The following is a 16,517-nucleotide window of genomic DNA, read 5'->3' on the forward strand; positions in this document are numbered from 1 at the left end:
TGCACTGGAAACCAAATTTACAGCTAGTCAAAAATACTGAAAGTTCTAGATATTTTTCCAGATGTTCCCCCAAGTTTTTCGTTTTGATTAATTTGCTAGATTCAATGACAAGTTGGTCCATATTAAGAACAAACTAACTGTGAAAGTTTGAACAAAATAAGATTATATGCCACAATCCACTAGCATTATTTGTGAACCAAACCAAGACTATATATGTGATACAATCCAAATGGCCTCCAGATTGCTAGAGAGGATCCTTACGGGTCAAGACACATTTGTTGACTTCTTGATGGTTATCAAATTGCGTTCGTTGGATGATTATGATGATCAAGGAGGCTCAAGGGACGTTAGAGAGGCCAAGGGAAGGCAAAACGGGGCTAGAAAGCCCCCGAAAGAGGACATGGCCCTATCCGCTTTAGAGGTGTGCCCAACCCGCTCTATATACGCTAGAGCGGGTCAAAACAGCCCACTAAACACTAGGGATGCGCCAAATATGCTCAAGCATGTGCCTAATGGGCTTCTATGTGTTTGTCTTTCCTAAATGGGTCACTTTTGGGCCCATATGATATAATAACTTAGCCTAGACTATAAATAGGACTTCTCTTTCATTTTGGAAGATAATTATTGATGAATTATGAAGGATTACTCCCTTGTGAGTGAATGACAAGCTTGGATTAGCTTGTGGAAATCGCTTGTGTAGTTTATCGTTTAGAAACGTGGGTTGCTCGGGAATCCAATTCTCTTGAGGTCTACGTAAGAGATAAGGTGTTTTTAGGTAATCAATAAGGGAGGTCTTTGGGTTTGACACACACATTGGTTGCCCTTGTGTTATCTTCTTGTGTCCATTTATCTGTCCTTTACTTTACTGTTCTTTTCATTTTCATATCTTAGTTTAGTTTTCGATTCCATACTTTGTTCGTATATCATTTGGTATCAGAGCCGAGCTTGATTTCGTTCCTACGAAGTCAATCTTGGGTTTGCTATCTTGAAAATCCACAAAAAAGAAGTGTCAACTTGAAAATCCCAAAAAAAAAAAGTCACTATTCACGTTTTTAGCCCTAGGTCAAAATTTGTGTTTTTGATTTTGTGTTTTACTTGTGTTCCTAGTGTTAGATTTGTGTTCTATAACACTACAGGAGTCTAGGTTTGAGCCAAATCGGAGTCAAATTGAGTGAGATACCATTGTTGAGAGCTTGAACTTAAAGAAAGTGAAGTGGATTGAAAATCTGGGAAAATTGGTTGAGAATTTGGGCAAAATGATGTTGGGAATGAGTTTAGAATGTTAAAAAGTGCTTACTTTCAAAATTTCAACTCATTCCGAGCTCCGGAGAAGAAGTTAGTGTTCTTGGAGGAATTCAAATCTTCAAGTTGAAAGATTCATCAAAAGAGGGTGTTTGATCCAAAAAGAAGAAAGAAAAGTGTGGAAAAAGTGTTTGTGTCCTAAAGCATAAAAGAAGATTCCAAAGGAAATATATTCCACAAGAGAGTACAAGGGGGACCACTTAGAGGGTAAAAAGGTCATTTCAAGAGAGGGGCGAGTGACCATCTGCGCCCAAGTTGCTTTTGGTCTGCTCCAGCAGGTCCAACGCACCTCCAACCAGTAGGTAAGGTCTCTCCTGGATCCAACCTGCGCCCCACATATTGCAGCAGCCCCCAACACAGAACACCTCTAGTGAACGCAAACAGCCCTCCAATGCATTTCAACACTTCTCCAACATCAATTCGAGTTCTAAAACACATCTCAACACTTTAAAAACTCCATTGCTCAAGGTTTGAATCTTTTGTTTCAATTTCTTGATTCTTAAATCTCTTCTTTGATTCTTAAACTACTCATCAACTAGTAACTTATCTACTAAATTGATTGATTAGTTCTTGAGTCCTTTTTTTTCATCGTCCTATTTTTTTCTAGCTTTTATCTTTTTGAATTCATTGTTAATTTTTTGGCTCAAGTCCGCACGTAATTTTGTTTATTTGAGTCTTTCCAAACAAAAATTCATTCCGACCACAAGCCACAATTGGTACCAAGAATTCCCATTGGAGTATAAACGACTTATCAACACTTGCGACACCATTTGAGAGATAAACTAAATGTGTGAGCTTTGAGAGCTTGTGAGGTTGATTTCCTAACCTTAACTTGTTTGTTGTATTTGTTTTTGTTTAGTATTTCTTTTATTAGGTACCATGGATGATAACACCACAAATGCTATGTTAGCTTCCATCTTAGCGAAGCTTAATGTTATGAATAGCCAATTAGGATATCTTGAAGGTAGAATGGAAGGGATGGAAGGTTCTCTCTCGAGGAGGATGGATAACATGATAGATCGTCTAAACTATCCTAACTCCACCCTATCCAACTCACCAAACATTCAAGCTCCATTGAGTGGACATGCTCTAAGCGAATTTTAAGGTAACCAAGCTAACTCTTGCACTCTAGAAATGTGAAAGATCATTGTGAAGCTAATAGCCAACTAAGTGTGAGTGATAGCTTATCTTTAGATGAGTTTAATGTCTCTTTATTTCATGATGATAATGAACAACTTGAGAGCGTGGATACAGTAGTTGATCCTAATGATGACAAAATTGACTATTCCAGTAAGATTGATTTGTGTCCACCTAGTGTTGAAGCCATTGAGATGAGCATCGTACATTGTCTTGTGGAACGTATGTGGACCAACCTGTGTGTGAACCCAGTCCACCACTTGAGGATGTCTGTGAAGTGGTTAATGAACCTCAAGTGAGTAATGATGTTGAAGATGGTGGTCAATTGAATGGGATTGACCCTTTATTTGCCTTTAATGATGCTCATACTAATGTAGGGGGTATAATTCTTTCTATTGATGGTACTCTTGGGAGAGAAGTGTTGCCTAATCCCATGTTTATGGCCACTCTACCCATTTGACCCTGGTGACCATTTGAAAGGTGGTGGTTCTTCTTCACACCACTTGGTGCTTGGACAAGATGACAAGCAAACCATAGTACAAGTTATTGGAATTCATCCCTAGGAGTCTTTCTTGAAGATTTCTAATCTACTTGAAGGACCAAAGTAGCGTACGTGAAGGATCTCCAACAAAGATGAGTGTTATAGAGCGGTTATGAGCTTATTAAGACTTGGAACCCATGTAAACCTTCATGAGTGGTTGATTGATTACCATGGTTCCTTTAGACTTTCCCGCTGTCCAAATCTCTTGAATGGCCGAGCGGCTTCTATAATATGGGGTTACACACCCTGAATTGATCATTTTGATGCTTGGTTATATCTTAAGTGTGAGCAACCTAGGCATGATGATATTTTTATCATATTGTGGTTGTTGGACAATCTTATTAATGGAACTAACTTAGAAGAACTTCTTGATGCTTATCACAACCAACTCCTTTGCATTTTAAATGTGGACATCTATTCTATTGTCCTGACGGATGTTTGGTTATATGTGAAATGGGTGTCCCCCTTGGCGTGGATGTTTTGGTTTAACCCTTGTGCTAACTCTCGTGCCACGAGGAAATATTGATCGTGTTTTCTTCTCTTGTGTTTAAAGGTTGTAGATTTGAGGACAAATCTTCTTCAAGGAGGAGAGGAAGATACAATCCAAATGGCATTCGGATTGCTAAAAAAGATGCTTACGGGTCAAGACACACTTGAGATTTCTTGATGGTTATCAAAAGGCGTCCATTGGATGATTATGATGATCAAGGAGGCTCAAGGGACGTTAGACCCAAGGGAAGGCAAAACGGGCCTAGAAAGCCCCCGAAAAAGGACATGCGCCCATCCGCTTTAGAGGTGCGCCCAATCTAGAGCAGGTCAAAACAGCCCACTATACACTTGGGATGTGCCCCATATGCTCAAGCATGTGCCTAATGGGCTTCTATGTGTTGGTCTTTCCTAAATGGGTAACTTTTGGGCCCATTTGACGTAATAACTTAGCCTAGACTATAAATAGGAGCTCTCTTTCATTTTGGTAGATAGTTATTGATGAATTATGAAGGATTACTCCTTTGTGAGTGAATGACAAGCTTGGATTAGCTTGTGGCAAGCGTGGAATCGCTTGTGTTGATTTATCGTTTAGAAACGTGGGTTGCTCAGGAACCCAATTCCCTTGAGGTCTATGTAAGAGATACGTGTTTTTAGGTAATCAATAAGGGAGGTCTTTGGGTTTGATTCACCCTTTGGTTGCCCTTCTATCTATCTATCCTTTACTTTATTGTTCTTTTTATTTTCGTATCTTAGTTTAGTTTTCGAATCCGTACCTGGTTCGTATATTAATATGGCACACTCCCCCACATGTTCACACCTAGTAAACTGGAGTGTGGACAATATAATATGAGGGCCCAACATCGACGAACAAACCATTGGGATCGGTCTAGCCCTAATACCACGTGAAGAATGGATCTTGTGTCTAACTCAACCTCAAAAGCTAACTCATGACGGGAGGTTTGCCCAAGTCTATACAAGGAGAATAGGAGACCAAGTGTCCATCCCTTTGTCGGTGTGGGACTCTTAACAAATACAAAGAACAGATCAACCACACCTTAAACAAGGTATATTTGAGATTATACATGATTTTATTAGAAATTTTCGCTCGTTACTTTTGATTTTGTTAAAGGAAGGCTTTAGAATTTGGATAGGTTACTTCTTTTTTTTGTGTACATTTGAAAATTTTCAATATGGGGTTGGAATTTGATCAAATGTTGAATTTTACTAAGCTAATTTTTGCTTTTATGTCCCCATTTAATGAATATTCGGTGGTAATTATCTATTCCTGAATTATTATTGTTGCATGCACCTACGATAGCTAATTACTTCAAAACAAAAAAATAATAAAATTTGACTTTATTTCACAAAGAAAGAAAAGAGAATAATTTTAAAAATATAAGATTAATATTAATTAATTATATGTACTAATTAATTATGAAGTGTTCAATTAAAAAATGGTATTTGTCAATATTAATTAGATTTTAAGGAATAGGCACAAGTACCACCGAAACTATACCCGAAATCCTAATGGTATATCTAAATTTTACGGGGTCTTATTACTCCTCTAAACTCATTTTTTCTGTATTTTTATGCTCCTTTTATATTGACGTGGTTGCCAAGTGGCAAAATATTTTTTGTGCTAACTTGGCAGCCACATCAAAGAAGCACAAAAATATAGAAAAAATGAGTTTAGGAGGTAATGGGACCCTCGTAAAGTTAGGTGTATCATTGAAATTTCAGGTATAGTTTGGGGGTACTTGCGCCTTATCTCTAGATTTTAAGTTTTTTTTTTCTATCATATGCCTTCAAAGAGAGTGTATTCACACTCTTTGCCACCCCACCTTTAAGTGAGTATTTATTCCATTTAAAGTAGTTCAAGGAGTAATAAAACCTTCTAAAAGAACAATTGTGTAGTTAAAAATATGATGTGCATTTATTCCATTTAAAGTAGTTCAGGGGTAATAAAACATTCTAAAAGAACAAGTGTGTAGTTAAAAATATGGTCAAAGTTTGAGGGGTACTTGTGCGTTTTTCCCATAAACAAATATGATCTAGATACGTCATACAATTATGAACTACCAAATAATTATAAATAAGAAGACTTTCCTCGTATGGAAACATATGTTTCTTTCTCACTAATGTTTCTTACAAGTTTGAGAGTTGAGAAAAGAGAGTTGAAAATCACATCAGAAAACTAGGGCTATCTAACACTTCAAAGACAAGACATTTGTTATATTAAATATAAATTAGATGAAATTCTTTAAAAAATGATAAAAATTGTAAAAAGGTGAGTGATAAATTTGAAAGATAAATGACTAAGGTTATCTGTCGGGAAAATATGATGGGAAGTTATCAAATACAGCAACTCAAATAGGACAAGGCCTCAATGTTATCAAACGCGCGTTTAAGCCCTAAAGAAAGGCTCAAAACGTGTTGAGTGCTTCACCTCTCTTAATGTGCGCTTCAGTGTTGTTATCAATTTTCTAAGGAATACTTTTCCTTTCCAATGAGCCTCTTTTGAAGAGGCAACACTAAAAAATTGATATTTCATATTATCGTAATAGCTTTTCAATTTCTTTGTTCATACATTTGTCAAAAAACATGCTTATACTTATTAATCTTGAATAATTTTGTGAGAAAATATATGATTATTTTTTATAAACCTTACCTGTAACGTCCTTTAACGTCACCATTGACGTGGCTTGATCTACTCCGGCGCTGGCACCGGCTTAGAAATGTCGATGACAGGTAAGTGTACGCCTTCCCTCCCTCTCTTTCTCCCCCGTTGGTTTTCTCTCTTCCCCCTTTTTCTCTCTCCTCCCTTTCCGCAACTTTTACTGCTCTTGCCGGCGGGATAAGGCCCGTCGGCTCGACCCCGGCGAAGTAGTCAGTATGCACCAGACGCAAATGACCAGATCTGAATCCGGCGTGTCCAGATTACCCGACTTGGCTCGACCGGACCTGATTCCGGCGACCAATATCAATTTGCCAGAATCCAACATACCACGCAAGAGAAGAGGACTTGGTCTACACCCGGTGACTTCTAACCTTTTATATCTATTTTTTCTTATTATTTCGTGTCACTTGACTTATTTTTAATTTGTGAGATTGACTGCTTTCGTGTATTGGTGGCTTGTATTGCTTTCTTACTATTTGTTTTGGTTGTTCTTGGTGTTGGGCCAAATAGTGTGCTTTGCGCGTGCCTTATATTTCCTACTGTTGTTTTGTTTCTATCTTTGTTGTATTTTTTTGAGTAGTGGCTTTAGGCATTGATGGTAGGATAGGGTTATGTCCGATGGGGTTGAGGTTGGGGGCTGTTTTGGGGGTAGGGGAAGAGGCGAGGGCTAGTTTGGGGGTGGGGGGAGGGGAAGGCTAGTTTGGGAGTGGGGGCAAAGGCTGATGTTAAGACAGGTTAGGGGTGGAGTTAGGAGTGGTAGAGGTGGACGTGGTGCTAGAGTTGATAAGTTGAGGGTTGGGTTTTGCAACATAGGGACTCTTCAGGGTAAGTCCATAAAGCTTATGAAGATTCTTAGAAAAAGGAGGATTAATATTGCGTCTATCCAGGAGACCAAATGGGTAAGGTATAAGGCTAGAGATGTGGATGGTTATAAGTTATGGTACTCTGGAAGTGAAAGGCGTAGGAATGGAGTAGGCATCTTAGTAGATGAAGAACTTTGAGGACAGGGAGTGGAGGTTAAGAAGATCAGTGATAGGTTGATGACTATTAAGTTGGTTATTTGGGGGGGTTACCCTGAACGTGTGTAGTGTTTACGCTCCGCAGGTAGGCTTGGACTGGGAGAAGAAGAACCGATTTTGGGAGGCTTTGGACGAGGTGGTGAGAGGCGTGCCTAACTTTGAGAAGATTGTTGTAGCTAGAGATTTCAATGGGCACATCAGGGCATTACCGGAAGGCTATGGCGATGTGCATGGAGGTTTTGGCTTTAAGGAGAGGAATGAAGAGGGAGCTACTCTGTTGGATTTTGCGAGGGCCTTTGGGATGGTAGTAGTGAATTCGAACTTTCCAAAAGAAGGAGGATCACCTTTCGAAGCGCGATAACCAAGACTCAAATTGACTTTTTTGCTACTTAGAAAGTGGGATAGGGTGTGCTACGTAAGGATTGCAAGGTCATTCTGAGTGAGAATCTTTTGACCCAGCATAAGCTCCTAGGGATGGACTTGGGTATAAAGAAGGATAAGAAGAGAAGGAGCGGGGAGGGTAGACCTAAAATTAAGTGGAATGGCTTGACGCCGGTGAATGCGCTGGAGATAGGGGAGAAGCTGGCGGGAATAGGGGGTGGGAGTGTAGGGGGACGTGGATGGTATATGGGATAGGGCGGCTAGGTGCATCAAGGAAACTGCTATAAAGGCGTTGGGTGTCTCGAGGGGCCGGGCTAGTCATTGTCGGGGGGGATTGGTGGTGGAATAAAGAAGTTAAGAAGATAGTGGAGACTAAGAAGGGGGCGTATGCTAAGTTGGTTAAGAGTAAGGATGAAGAGGAGAAGCGGGTAAATAGGGAGGAGTACAAGTTAGCTAGAAAGGACGCTAAGTTAGCAGTTACGGCTGCTAAGACGGCAGCGTTTGAGAGTTTATATGCGGGGTTAGAGGAGAGAAGCAGAGAAAAGAGGTTGTATAGACTTGCTAAGACTAGGGAAAGGCAGGGTCGTAACATCGATCAAGTGAAGTGCATTAAAAGGGAGGATGATAGAGTGCTGATGGAGGACGTTCACATTAAGAGGAGATGGCACTCGTATTTTCACAGACTCTTGAATGATGAGAGGGACAGAGATATTGTGTTAGGAGAGCTGGAGCACTTTGAGGAGTGTCGTGATTTTAGTTATTGTAGACGTTTTAAGGTAGAGGAGGTCAGAGAGGCTATTCGCAGGATGTGAAGGGGCAAGGCGATAGGGCCTGACGAGATTCCAGTGCATTTTAGTGGATTTTTGAAAGTTTACTGGCGGGGTTGATTTAAGGTGGTTGATTGATTTAAGATGGTTGACTGAATTGTTTAACAGCATTTTCAAGACTGCGAGAATGCCCGAGACTTGGAGATGGAGTACTATGATTCCTTTATATAAGAATAAGGGTGACATCCAAAGTTGCAACAACTATAGGGGTATTTAGTTGTTCGTCACGCTATGAAGATTTGGCAGAGAGTGGTCGAGCGAAGGTTGAGGAGGATAGTGTCTATCTTGGAGAATAAGTTTGGATTTATGCCCTGTCGCTCGACGACGGAGGCAATTCACCTAGTGTGGAGATTGATAAAGCAGTATAGGGAAAGGAATAAAGACATACATATGGTGTTTACCGACTTGGAGAAGACATACAACAAAGTCCCTAGGGAGGTTCTTTGGAGATGCTTGAAAGTGAGTGGGGTTCCGGTGGCGTACACCAGATCGATCAAGGTCATGTATGATGGAGCAAGGACTTAGGTGAGGACGGCAGGAGAAGATTCAAAGCATTTCCCTGTCTTGAAAGGGTTGCATCAGAGATCAACTCTTAGCCTGTTTTTGTTTGCGCTGATGATGGATGTGTTGACGCAGCGTATTCAAGGACAGGTGCCTTGGTGTATGCTTTTTGTAGATGATATAGTTTTGATTGATGAGACGCGACGGGGTGTGAATGATAAATTGGAGGTTTGGAGACAGACCCTTGAGTCTAAAAGGATTCAGATTGAGTAGGAGCAAGACCGAGTATATGGAATGTAAGTTTAATAACTTGAGGCAGGAGAACGACGTGATAGTAATGTTGGACTCCCAGGTTGTTCCTGGAATGGAGAGATTGATGAGGATGTCTCCCACCATATTGGGGCAGGATGGATAAAGTGGAAGCTCGCATCAAGAGTGATGTTTGATAAAAAGGTGCCGACCAAGCTCAAAGGCAAATTCTACAGGGTGCCAGACCATCCGACCATGTTGTATGGAGCGGAGTATTGGCCAGTCAAGAACTCCCACATTCAAAAATTGAAGATAGCGGAAATGCGGATGTTGCGTTGGATGTGTGGGCTTACTAGGAGTGATAGGGTTAGGAATGAGACTATCCGAGAGAAGGTGGGAGTGGCTTCGATGGATAAGATGCGGGAAATTCGGTTGAGATGGTTCGGACACGTGATGAGGAGGGGCACGATGCCCTAATTCGAAGGTGTGAAAGGCTACCTTTGGATGGTTTCAAGCGGGGTAGGGGTAGGCCGAGGAAATACTGGAGAGAGGTGATTAGACGTGACATGGAGAGTTATAGCTTATTGAGGACATTACCCTAGATAAGAAGGTCTGAAGGACGCGAATCAGGTTAGAAGGCTAGTGCATATAGTAGTCAATAGTTATGAGAGCTTTAGGGTTGGCCTTAGAGCTATGTCCATAGGTTGGGGATGCTAGTAGGAGGGTATGGGGTGGGGAGTGCCTTTGGTTCGTTAGTGTAGGGTATTACCTTGTGTGTGTCTTATTTTTGTTATTCTATCTTGTTCATGTTTTATTACAGATTTGTTTACTATTCTTTGTCTTGAGCCGAGGGTCTATCGGAAACAGCCTTTCTACTTCTCCGGAGGTAGTGGTATGGACTGCGTACATTTTACCCTCCCCAGACCAGTGTTCAAAAATGCGATGCGGGCTCCCATCGAGTCGCATCTTTGATGCGGTGCAATCTAAGAATTGCGGGTGCATCAAGCCCTATTGCATGATGCGATACGAACGGCGATGGATTTTTTTATTTTTGGGCAATTTTTAAATTAAAAAAAAGGGCTGGACGTGAATTTTTTTATGAGTAATTTTTAAATTTTAATTTAAAAAAAGAGTCAGAAGTTTAAGAAAAGACCGAAATAGAAGAATTGATACTCAAGGAATAGAAGAATTGGACAATCTTAATGAACTAGAAGAACTTTAGATTGAACCATTATTAATTTAGATTTGATTTGATTGTTCTTCTTTTTTTGGGGTTTGTTCTGCTTTGAACTGATTTGTTGGTGTTTCATTAGAACTTTTGCTTAAATATATTGTCTTTATTGTTGATTATATATAGTTGTTGTGGTCTTTTCAGTTATAACGTACTATTTGAATGCTCTATAGGTATTTTTTTTAATTAAATTGCGCATCACTTCAATGATACGATCGCATCGCATCACACATCGCATAATGCGTGATGCGGAATCTTGTTGCTTTTTTCCGCATCACGCTTCACTGAACACTGCCCCAGACCCCACTATGTGGGAATACACTGGGTTTGTTGTTGTTGTTATACTTAATAATCTTAGACTAAACATATATTTGTATTTTTTCTTCTTTTGCGCTTTTTTCATTAAATACCATGCTTTATTCGCATTTTGCGCTTGAAGCCCCAATGGAACTTAGAGCTTTTTTGCATGGTTTGCTTTTGATAAAACTACAAGGCATTAGATAGTGGACTTAAAGCCAATATATTGGATGGTTACAGGCGTAGCAAATTTTTTGCGCCTCACAAGTTACAACATACAAGTGATGCTTCCATAGAGTTTAAGGCCAACACTCCGCTCCATACAGCATAGTCGGCCGGACTGCCACTCCGTAGAACTTACCTTTAAGCTTCGGGGGCTTTGGAGTAACTGGTAAAGTTGTTGTCATGTGACCTCCTGGTCACAGGTCCAAGCCGTGGAAACAGACTCTTGCAAAAATGCAAGGTAAGGATGTATACAATAAAACCTTGTGGTTCGGCTCTTCCCCAGACCGTGGCATAGCGGGAGCTTTAGTGCACCGGGCTGCCTTTTTTAATGATAATATTCAAAAAGCCAGGGATATTATGGATACTCATTTAATATCCGTCACTCGACCTATTCTTCATCTGTATGAAATATGGGGGAATTGGATATTTTATCCATTTTGTCTAACCTGCTTTGAACCCCATATGTCCAATCTCACAGGACCATTTGCCCACACTAGGTGTGCTGATATCTCCAATAACCAATGAGAAAAGTTCTGCTTCAGCAAATTGGGGTCCTACTATCTCTATAATTGAGCTCAGTAATTAATAGATCCACAAAATTTAGGAAATCCAAGTAATATCAATTCAGCAACACAAAAAAATAGTGAATGTGAAGTTATCTGATAACAATAAACCACTTCCCAAACAACAGAAGTGAATGCAGAATAAAGTAGATCCCATAATGGCTGCAAGTATACAACAATATACCCAGTGTAGTCCACAAAGTGGGTCTGGGAGGGTAGAGTGTATGCAATCCTACAATTATAAAAGCAACCAAATACAAAAGCCATGGGTTGATTCCAAATACCTTAATGCGCTCATATTCTCTGATGGAACAGTTTTTGGCATCTTCAGTGACCCTAATGGCATCTTTTAACTCTTCCAACTTTCGAACCCTTGATTTATCACCTCCAAATATCTTAGAGGTTGTTGTTTCAAGTTTCTCTGCTCTTGAATTTAAGGAAGACAATTCTGAAATGAGAGTCTGCACTGTCAATAAAGCACTTGATCGGTCTGAAAAGGCATGGTGTATACCCAACATTAGACTCAGGTGTTCATGTAGAATATCCTGAAATATATTTTTATCACAGAATTAGAATTTAAGGTTCATTTTAGGAAGACAGAGCGCACCAAAGTGTATCTTCTATAAAGTTGATCAACAACCTAAATAGTGGTAGAAAGCTGAAAAAACAATGTACATGAGCATGCAGATGACAGCCACCTGAATCTTGTCACCAACTGTATTTCTCTAATCATGTTGAAAACAAGGTTCACTCCTTCCTATAAATATAAGGCCTACTCTAAAGGATAAAATGGTTACCAAATGCTTCACCGTCTGTGAATTTAAATCCCGATACAATCTGCTGGCCTTAACAGCTGCAGCAGCCACGCTTCTCATATCAGCAGTCCGTTCTCTCTGAGTATTCACAGTAGCTCGTTCATTCTCGAACTTCGACAACTTAATAAATGCTAACCCAAGTTCTCCAATCGTATCCCCCATATCTTGCTGAGTTTTAACAAGTGATTCAGCCTAATTTGAAATAAAATTATAAAAATTAACTGATAGCAAATAGAACAATAATCAGAGAATTGAATGGTAGTGGACAAAAACAACCACCTCAATCCCAAACAAGATGGTGCTGGCTATATGAATATCCACTTCTTCATTTAAGCTCATTTCATATACTCAGCATACTAAATAAATAAAAGTGAAAAATAAGAATGTGTGTGTGTACGTATCATACATACATATCTACATACATACACATACATAAAATATATATATATATATAGAGAGAGAGAGAGAGAGACATACATATGTATGTACATACGTATGTACGTACACGTATGGAATGATAATACTCCCGTCGTTTTATTTTACTTGGCCCATATACTAAAAATAGGTGTTTTAATGTACTTGTACATGTTCGCAAATCAAGAGAGTTTTATTACTTCTTTCCAACCCTTAGTACGAAATAGATACATAAACTAGTCGTAGTTTAGTAAAATACACCTCCAATTAAAGTTTTCTTAAGGGGTGTGTCGAGCCGGGGGGCCACAAATGAAACAAGAGTAATAAGAATAACAATAATAAACAATAAAATGTTAAAAGTTTTGTAACAAATCTAAAACCTACCCTAAACTAGTAGATATCACATACATAGATCTTTTTCTTCCATTATGCCCTCTTCCAAAAGGCAAATTTCTACACCATTCAGCTACTTGAGAATTAAAGATAAGACTGTTTACTCGTTCTAGAAATTGTGTCACTTCTAAAGTAGGAATAGAAATAAAAGGCACAAAAATACATTGGATTAGAATGAGAAATAATATAAGAGATGAAAATTACCTGCTTTGAAGCAGTACTTAGTTGCAGCTCAAGATTGTGCAACCTTTGTTTATTCTCCAGGAAATCCTTATCCTCCTCTTCGACAGGTGACTTGGACCCACCCCAATCATTGGCAACAGACTGCTTCAATTCTTTGAACAACCTCAGCAAATCCTTACCACCTTTAGCGGGCTGCACAACATCCTGTGGCCCAATCACATTTGGCGAGTCCCCAAACAATTGCTTTGGCAACTTCACTGCTCCATCCAAAACCCTAGATGCCACATCAGTAGTAGTTGGCAAGGGAAGCTTACCATCCACTTGCAAAAAGACTCTTAATTCATCACTCTTCTTAATCACTGGATGTGATGCAAGCTTCTGCAAGTACTTCTCCAATGCCAATCTTCTTTGCTCCACAAACTCCTGTTTTTGCATCACCTGACTCTCCACCACACTTTTATCCGGCCTCGGAGGAATAAAATACCCTCTATAACCTTCGGTCAATCGGTCCGATAAAATAACTACGTCTTTGAACCGTCTCCGAGCGCTGAAATCGGATCCTCCATAATCGGGTAAATTGGTCTTTGTGGTGATTAAATAGGTTACGTAGGTATTACTGCCGGGAACAATTGACGACGCCGATGATTCCATTTCCTTCTGTGGATCCGAAACAGTGATATTCAAATACTCCAAGTTCAAAGGGGGAGATGTATCGGCGGGCATTGGCGATTTACTTGAGTCTTCGTCAGGGTTTTGGATGCCGTTAAGTTCTTCAACATTAAGAGGGCTGAAGACGATGTCGGCATAAGAAGGTGGTTGAATAGAAGAAGTTTGAGGGGAGTCAGGAGCTGATAAGCGATCAGAATCGGCAGGTGTAGCGACGATCGACGGGGAAAGAGGATGGCGAGAATCAGAAAGGGAAGTCATGGCACTGCGGTACTTAGAGTAGGATTTGGAGGAGGTCAAGTTGTTATCATCTTCATCATCGTCAAGAGATAGACTCTCCATGGCTTCTTTGCGACCTTCTTCGCTCATCATCCTTCACCAATTTTCAACAATTTATAAATTCAAGATTCAGAGATTTTGTAATGCAAAGTAAAACTTTGCGAATTTTCTTTCACACAGCTGGTTAAAAGAAATGAAAGCCTAATCTGAAACCCGACGCTAAATTGGGAGGAGCTGGTCTGACATGTCAGACAATCTGACTTTCTATATTATAAAAAATTCTATACCCATTACCCCTCCATTCTAAAATAGTACCAGTAGTAATTAAATTATTGGGTATATAGCACAGTCGTTAAGAAAAAAAATTTAGGTCATAAATTATACTCCATTCCTCCTATTTTATATATCATCATTTGATCGGATACAGAATTTAAAAAATAAAAAAAGACTTGATAATATTTACTAAATTGTCCTTTATTAAAAATGTGCTACTAATTTTTTTTGAATTAAGTGAATCAATAAGAATAAAAGTGGAATTGTATCTTTAAATAGTTATCAAATAAAGAAAATAATATTCTTTTTGTGACGGATCAAAAAAAAATATAACACATAAAATGAGATGGAGGGAGTAGGTTACTTTTCACTATTGTCCTTTTAATTTTTCTTAAATTACCGTATTGGGAAATATAAATACTTAAGAACCTCACTAAATGAAAGGAGAAAATTGAAAGAAAATTTCAATATGTCTATTGAACAATGAATAATTCATTTATTCTGGAAATAGAAAAATAACTCAACAATTCATTTATTTTAAAATGGAGAGAGTATTATAGAAAAGATAGTTTAGACATGTGTGTTTGTCATCATTTTATGAAAAGGTGAAGGAAAAATTGAGAAAATTAATTAAGGATGACAAAAAGATTTCAAAATTAAAAAAGAATGACACAAGTCTTAAGTATTAAGTGGAGGTGACAATTTTAAGATTAGTATTAATGACGTTAATTTTAAAATCCTTAAATTTTATTATTTACACAAAGATCTCTATATTTCTCACTATACCCTACCACATCCACATTTCTTCTATCGTCGTCGCAGCTGTCACCATCATTCCTCCTCCTATACCATCCACTTATCCGCTCCATACTTTTTTGTAGCTGCTACCACTGCCATCGCCACCGCCATCTCCTTTTCCACCTCTTTCAGATCTACTACCATTTCCTCCTCCTACACAATTTTTGTCTATTTTTCTTCTTTCTTCTCCACCAACACTACTATCAACTCTGAAACAACTATCACCTTCTCTTTCAATGTCACTACCAACACTATTACCTCCCTATTTACGATAAACCACTTTTTTATGGGCTCCTCCTTCACCTCATCTTTTTTCAGAAATTAAATAAATATCAAAGTTGTTGCAACAACAATCGAAGTTGTAATACAACAACTAATAGCAATTGCTGCAAAAGTTATTGAAGTTGTTGCAGAAATTAATAGTAGCTGTTGCAGCAATTATCGTCTGTTGTAGAAACTATGATAGTTGTTGAAGCAACTATCGTAGATGCTTAATTTTTTATATTATTTTTAAAAGAAATCAAAAAATTCTTTTCAAAGTTCTCAAAAAAAAAATAGTCTATAAAAATTTAAGAAAGAAGAAAAATGATGATGAAAGGGAAAGAAAAAAAGAAGAAAAAAGATGGAGAATCTAGAGAGAGAAAGGAAAAAATAATAATAAGAAAAAGATGGGCGAGAAAGAAAGAAAAAAAAGGTTGAAAAGATAAGAAAATGGAGGAAATTCTAAAATTTGAAATTTGAAATGGGAGGAAACACTTCTTAAAAAAAATTAATAAGTTTTAAAAAATTATAATTTAATCCCAAATTAACTTAATCAGAATTTAAGTGAAGTTTCGACCTTAGCTAGTCAAAGTTGTCACTATTTTTATTTACAGACTTTTTTGTCACGTTTCACTCAATTTTCTCGGATAAATTGATAATTACACATTATATTGATAGTGTTTTGTAATAGGTATCATAACACGTGAATTCACGTGTGAACACCATAGGAAAGGTCTCATTATAGTCTAAAGGTTTAGTATGTATCTTTCTTCTTCTCAGATTTTTGTTGATTGCATGTGGTAGTTGTAAAAGCACTTTTCGTTTCCCCTCACATTTCTTTCACCTTTCCAAAAAAAATCTATAAACTATCCTTTTACCATAAATCTAGGGAGAATGAATTAAGAGTGACAAAAAAATTTAAAATTAGGTATAGGTGATTCAAGTTTTAATTATTCAGTGTGGTGATAATTATTAAATGATGGATTGAGAAAGTTT

The 16,517-nt window shown here is 38.4% G+C and overlaps 1 protein-coding gene across 12 annotated transcripts in view; it reads right to left on the bottom strand.

Annotated features, from left to right (window-relative positions):
- Positions 1–14,528, bottom strand: part of LOC107842727 (sorting nexin 2B) — a 42,159-nt gene extending 27,631 nt beyond the window's left edge. For 6 of the 12 annotated variants that reach the window (XR_001666054.2, XR_007044970.1, XR_007044969.1 and 3 more), the window contains exons 1-3: positions 13,266–14,479; positions 12,237–12,446; positions 11,724–11,984 (exon numbers count right to left, since the gene is read on the bottom strand). Coding sequence is in view for 9 of the 12 variants with exons in the window: in XM_016686688.2 (XP_016542174.2) it covers positions 11,724–11,984; positions 12,237–12,446; positions 13,266–14,282 (1,488 nt within the window). In the remaining 3 variants the exon portion in view is untranslated. Of the gene's footprint in view, positions 1–11,723; positions 11,985–12,236; positions 12,447–13,265 lie in introns of all 12 variants that reach the window. The other 6 variants (XM_016686686.2, XM_047396941.1, XM_016686687.2 and 3 more) reach the window with 6 other exon arrangements.
- Between the last annotated feature and the right edge of the window lie 1,989 nt (positions 14,529–16,517).

This window comes from Capsicum annuum, chromosome 9, assembly GCF_002878395.1.
Source record: "Capsicum annuum cultivar UCD-10X-F1 chromosome 9, UCD10Xv1.1, whole genome shotgun sequence".
Lineage (NCBI taxonomy): Eukaryota > Viridiplantae > Streptophyta > Magnoliopsida > Solanales > Solanaceae > Capsicum > Capsicum annuum.